We start from the raw sequence: 6,000 nt of genomic DNA on the forward strand, positions 1-6,000 counted from the left end.
TCAAAAACATATGTTTTTTTACATCACATTTGACTGTAAATGTGTGAACAATTTTTTAAATCCGCTTATTTTGGAGTATTTAAACCATTTACTGTTTTATAAAAGGTTAACTAGAGTCGATGTATGTGCCCCGAGAAAATCGAATTAGCATTATACAAAAAACGTCATTTTGCATGAGCTGCGTCTCAATCCACCGATGGCCTTCCACATCTGCGCCGGAAGGTGGCCGAGGTACAGTGGTGTAGATGTAAGATCTTTCTTATATCTCTCAGATATAGGACAGACACTTTAAAACAAACTTCCTTTTGATGTATTTTTTGACTATCTGTTTTTCCATGTATGAATCTGTTATTCAATATGTTACTATAGGCTAATAAGAGTAAGGCAAAATTCTTACTTTCTTTTTCATTTTTTAAAAACATTTCACTGCATCAGAGATAGTGTACACAGACATTTCAGCTTTGCAGCCTTCTTCAGTGTGTATGTACATGTTTTTTTGTCATTCAAAACAGCATTTATGGGGAACTGGTTAGCAGCAGGTGCTTCTAATCAGAATAGATATATATTTTTTTACATCTCAGTCGACCAGACAGGTCATACAGGCTCTAGTTTTGTCACACCTGGACTACTTCCCAGTTGTTTGGTCATGTGTGTCAAAGAGGGATATACAGTGAGCTCCAAAAGTATTGGGACAGTGACAATTTTGTTGTTGTTTTGGCTCTGTACTCCAGCACTTTGGATTTGAAATGATTTGATGACGATGAGGTTAAAGTGCAGACTGTCATCTTTATTTTGAGCAAATTTTCATCCATTTCGGATTATCCGTTTAGAAATTGCAGCACTTTTTGTATGTGGTCCCTCCATTTTAGGGGACCGAAAGTGCAGTATTGGGACAATTTCACGTATACATATGTCTATTAAAGTAGTCAAAAGTTCTGTATTTGGTCCCATATTCCTAGCGCTCAATGACTACATCAAGCTTGTGACTCTACAAACTTGTTAGATGCATTTGCTGTTTGTTTTGGTTCTGTTTCAGATTATTTTGTACCCAATAGAAATTAATGGTAAATAATATATTGTGTCATTTTGGAGTCATTTCTGTTGCAAATAAGTATAGAATATGTTTCTAAACACTTCTACGTAATGTGGATGCTACCATGATTAATGATATTCCTGAATTAATCGTGAATAATGATGAGTGAGAAAGTTACAGACGCACAAATATCATACCCCCCCAAATAAATGCTAACCTCCCCTGCTATTGTAATGGTGAGAGGTTAGCATTTCTTGGAGGTATGATATTTGTGTGTCTGTAACTTTCTCAATCATCGTTATTCATGACATACTGTACATCACATTTCACCAACATGTTTGATAGATTTCTTTATCGTTCGTAGTTAAATAAGTGTGGATTCTGAAAGTTAGAATTTAATGAGGTGTCTGATGATAGTATAAGCCAGTGATGACAATAGACTTGATGCTTTTACAGCTATCATTGAAAGTAAATATATTGAAAAAATGAAATAAGCTTTACCGCTACTCCTTTTTGAGTGTGGACCATCACTCTTTATTGCTTCCAAAACTTTCATAAAATAAAAATGTTACTGCTTGATAGATAATGTCTCTTTGAAATCATTACCAAATTGGGGTCAGAGAGAGAGAGCGACCACATTTCAACTCAACTGCTTTCCATCTAAACATTCTTTTGCCAATGAATCTCAGAGAGAATTCTCCCAAATCACCATCAAGTTGATTCCAATCGCAGAAATGTTCCATCATAATGATGGAATTGCACAACATCTCCACATAAGTGTTCTCCTCCCTAACACACAAACACCTAACTCAAATCCACACACTCAAAATGACCATGACCCACCAACAAACCATGTGAATGTATCTGGATGGAGTGTGCTGTTGTAAAACTGTTGTCCTTCAAATGCCACCATACTCTAGTAAATATATTTGTTCAGATATTTTGTAAATTATGTTTGTTTAATTCTTAATTTATAATCTCGGAACCCAGAACCAAATCTCAGTTTGGCCACCAGTTTTAGAGACTACGATTCATAACAGTAACATGTTCAGTGTTATACAGTAGATAATACAATCATTAAACATTATTTTCTTGTCTCTCTTATTCCCAGATCTTACAGGATGAACAAAGAGTACACAGAGGTCAGTCCCTCTGATCCCTCCGTCAACGCCTACACCACCACCCTGTCCGCTGTGAAGGCCGAGATCGACTACAAGCGCAAGAAGTGCCGCTACGTCCGCAAAGATGGCAAGTGCAATGTCCTGTTCCGCCATGTTCCTGAGGAGTGGCTCATGTACGTCACTGACATCTTCACCACGCTGGTGGAGATCAGATGGCGCGTCATGTTCCTCATCTTCGCCCTCTCCTACATCTTCTCCTGGCTCTTCTTCGGCATCATCTATTGGGTGATTGCCATGGCTAACGGCGACATGAAGGACCCGACTAACGCCCCCTGCGTGTACGAGGTGAGGGACTTCACTGGGGCTTTCCTCTTCTCACTGGAGACCCAGACCACGATCGGTTATGGTTTTAGGGGGATGTCGGAGAACTGCATGGTGGCTATTATCGTTGTGACTGTGCAGGACGTCATCAGCTGTTTTATTGATACATTTGTCATCGGTATCGCTGTGGCGAAGATGGCATCGGCACGGAAACGGGCGCAGACGGTGGGCTTCAGCAACTGCGCCGTCATTAACTTGCAAAATGGGCAGTTGTGCCTGTCTTGGAGGATTGGGGACTTCCGCCGGCACCACATGGTGGAGGGGAAGGCTCGCGCCCAAATCTTCCGCCCCAACATGCACGCCACAGGCACGGAAGATGTCAACTACAAGGACCTGGAAATCAAACAGAGTGATTTAATTTTAGCGATACCAACCACCATCTTCCACGTTATTGAGCCAAGTAGTCCACTCTACCGCATGAGCCTAGAGGAGCTTCGGAAAGATGACTTTGAGTTGGTGGTGTCCTTCACCTACACAGACGACTCGACGGGCATCCTGCACCAGACCCGCACCTCCTACACGCCCGACGAGATCCACTGGGGACATCTGTTCCAAGAGATGCTGAATGTTAACCGGAGGTACTACAAGATAGACTACTCCATGTTCCACCACACTGCTAAGGTCCTGGTTCCGGAGGTCAGTGCAGAGGAGTACGAGCAAATGAAGCTTGGGCATTACCCACGCAACTCGCCGCGCCCCAAGCGCCCATGCATTAATCGCAAACCCCCGACTGTGACTGTAGAACTGGTGAATGGCACCCCAAAACCAGAAGAACATGTTGCCACGGTTGCCACTATTGCAGCAGTTTGTGAGGATCATTGACATTTGTGTCTTACAAGGAACCCCGTTCTGACATAGATGTTCTAATGATATGATGATGCCAACACAGTGATCAATGGCCATTCAGAAACATATGAACTCATGGACAATTTGATCATTTCTTCACAGGCAACAGTAAGAGCAGGCTGTGTACTTAGTGGAATGTCTTGCAGGAAGTAACCCCCCCAACCCGCACACACAAATGTGGAAACTGCTGTCGTGTTGCTTGCTAAGTTTTTTGTCAAACTTAGTATCTATGGTGGAGTCACAATATAATACAAACAATTATACAATGTCTGCTCCTCAGTATGATAGATAGACTACTGAAATCAAAGAGATACAGAAAATGGATAAAAATAAGATAATCATGATTTTTATGGAGAGGTTATGGTAACTTAATACTGTCATCTACAACAGAGAGTACTATATAGAGATTCATTTATTTTCAGAATATGCTTTGAGGTGTCAGATAAAATGCTGTTTTATTTTGTGAGTGCTTTGTAAAATATGTACAGTGTCTTCAGAAGTACCCCTTTACTTATTTCACATTTTGTTACAGCCTGAATACAAAATGGATTAAATATGTTTTTCTCACCCATCTACACACAATACCCCATAATGACAAAGTGAAAGCATGTATTTCGAATTTATTGCAACTTTATTTAAAATTAAAAACAAAAATATCAAATTTACATAAGTATTCACATGCTAGAATCACCTTTAGCTGCGATTACAGCTGTGAGTCTTTCTGGGTAAGTCTCTAAGAGCTTTGCATACCTTATTGTACAATATTTGCACATTATTCTTTTTAAAATTCTTCAAACTATGTCAAGTTGGTTGTTGATCATTGCTACACAGCCATTTTCAAATCTTGCCATAGATTTTCAAGCCGATTTAAGTCCAAACTGTAACTTTGCTAAATAGGAACATTCATTGTCGTCTTGGTAAGCAACTCCAGTGAATATTTGGCTGTGTTTTAGGTTATTGTCCTGCTGAAAGGTGAATTTGTCCCCCAGTGCTTTGTACCCCAAAGCAGACTGAACCAGGTTTTCCTCTAGGATTTTGCCGGTGCCTAGCTCTATTCCGTTAATTTTTATCCTAAAGAACTCCCTAGTCCTTGCCGATGACAAGCATACTCATAACATGATGCAACCACCAACAAGCTTGAAAATATGAAGAGTGGTACTCAGTGATGTGTTGTGTTGGATTTGTTGAAACAAAATGCTTTATATTCAGGACATAAAGTTAATTTCTTACAACTTTACAACTTGTTTTACAACTTTAGTGCCTTATTGCAAACAGTATATATGTTTTGAAATCGTTGTATTCTGTACAGGCTTTCTTCTTTTCACACTGTCATTTAGATTAGTATTGTGCAGTAACTACAATGTTGTTGATCTATCCTCAGTTTTCTCCTATCCCAGCCATTCAAATCTGTTTTAAAGTTAGCATTGGCCTCATGGTGAAATCCCTGATCAGTTTCCTTCCTTTCTGGCAACTGAGTTAGGAAGGACGCTGTATCTTTGTAGTGACTGGGTGTATTGATACACCATCCAAAGTGTAATTAATAACTTCACCATGCTCAAAGGGATATTCAATGTCTGTTTATGTGTATTTTTACCAATCTACCAATAGATGCCTTATTTGCGAGGCATTTGAAAACCTCCCTGGTCTTTGAGATGGTCATTCAGAAATCATGTTAAACACTATTATTGCACACAGAGTGAGTCCATGCGACATATTATGTGACTTGTTAAGGAACTTTTTTCCTCCTGAAGTTAGTTAGGCTTGCTGTAACAAAGGGGTTGAATACTTTTAGACTCAAGACATTTCAGCTTTTAATTTTGAATTAATTTGTAAAAATGTCTAAAAACATAATTCCACTTTGACATTATGGGGTATTGTATGTAGTGACACAATCTCAATTTAATCCATTTTAAATTCAGACTGTAACAGAAAATGTGGAACAAGTCAAGGGGTGTGAATACTTTCTGACGGCACTATATGTGAGTATGTTGAACACAATGATGTACCATCACATTACAGAAATGTTGAGCACAGTGGAATTAAGTGTTTTGCTTGTTGTGTGGTTCGTTTAAAACATGATACTTTTGCGCACACGCTGTGTTCAATACACATTTACATCTGTTGCTTTTATAAACTGATGATTAAAATGATTCACTGCACAGCAAATTGGCCAGTGTTAATTAGTGTTGATTTTTCAATGTAACATTTCTAGTGTTGATTCAGAAATGAAAGTAACTCCGTAAAAGTTCAATTAAAACAGTGGTGTAAAATAATCCCAGTGTTTGTGTTAATAACCAGAGTTGAACAAAAACCACATCCATCATTATAATATTTACCAGCATGCCCTATTGCAGGTTGATTTTTAGAATTGTTTGTTTCAATATCTATGTTTGTGCATGTACATTGATTGATTAATTTATCTTAGCTACTCAAAAATAAATAACATTCATTTTTTAAAACTAATTCAATCCGTAACTTAGATTTATTACACGTTACTGAAATGTTTGTTCCAGTTTAGATTTAGATAGTCTCAGACTGTAGCTCAGTCTCCTCAACCCTGGCAGTCATTCTGAATGCGGGTTACAGGTGAATAAACATTGGATATCCCCACTCTAGCTG

General features: G+C 38.8%; 1 protein-coding gene across 2 annotated transcripts in view; it reads left to right on the forward strand.

Annotated features, from left to right (window-relative positions):
* The window catches only part of LOC109899931 (inward rectifier potassium channel 16-like), a 70,677-nt gene extending 65,023 nt beyond the window's left edge, over nt 1-5,654 (forward strand). The window contains exon 2 of one of the 2 annotated variants that reach the window (XM_020495580.2): nt 2,145-4,119. In XM_020495580.2, the coding sequence (XP_020351169.1) occupies nt 2,155-3,357 (1,203 nt within the window). In that variant the 5' untranslated portion in view covers nt 2,145-2,154 and the 3' untranslated portion in view covers nt 3,358-4,119. Of the gene's footprint in view, nt 1-2,144 lie in introns of both variants that reach the window. The other variant, XM_020495579.2, reaches the window with a different exon arrangement.
* Nucleotides 5,655-6,000: the final 346 nt, after the last annotated feature.

The sequence above is a fragment of the Oncorhynchus kisutch genome, linkage group LG11 (assembly GCF_002021735.2).
Source record: "Oncorhynchus kisutch isolate 150728-3 linkage group LG11, Okis_V2, whole genome shotgun sequence".
Taxonomy (NCBI): Eukaryota; Metazoa; Chordata; class Actinopteri; order Salmoniformes; family Salmonidae; genus Oncorhynchus; species Oncorhynchus kisutch.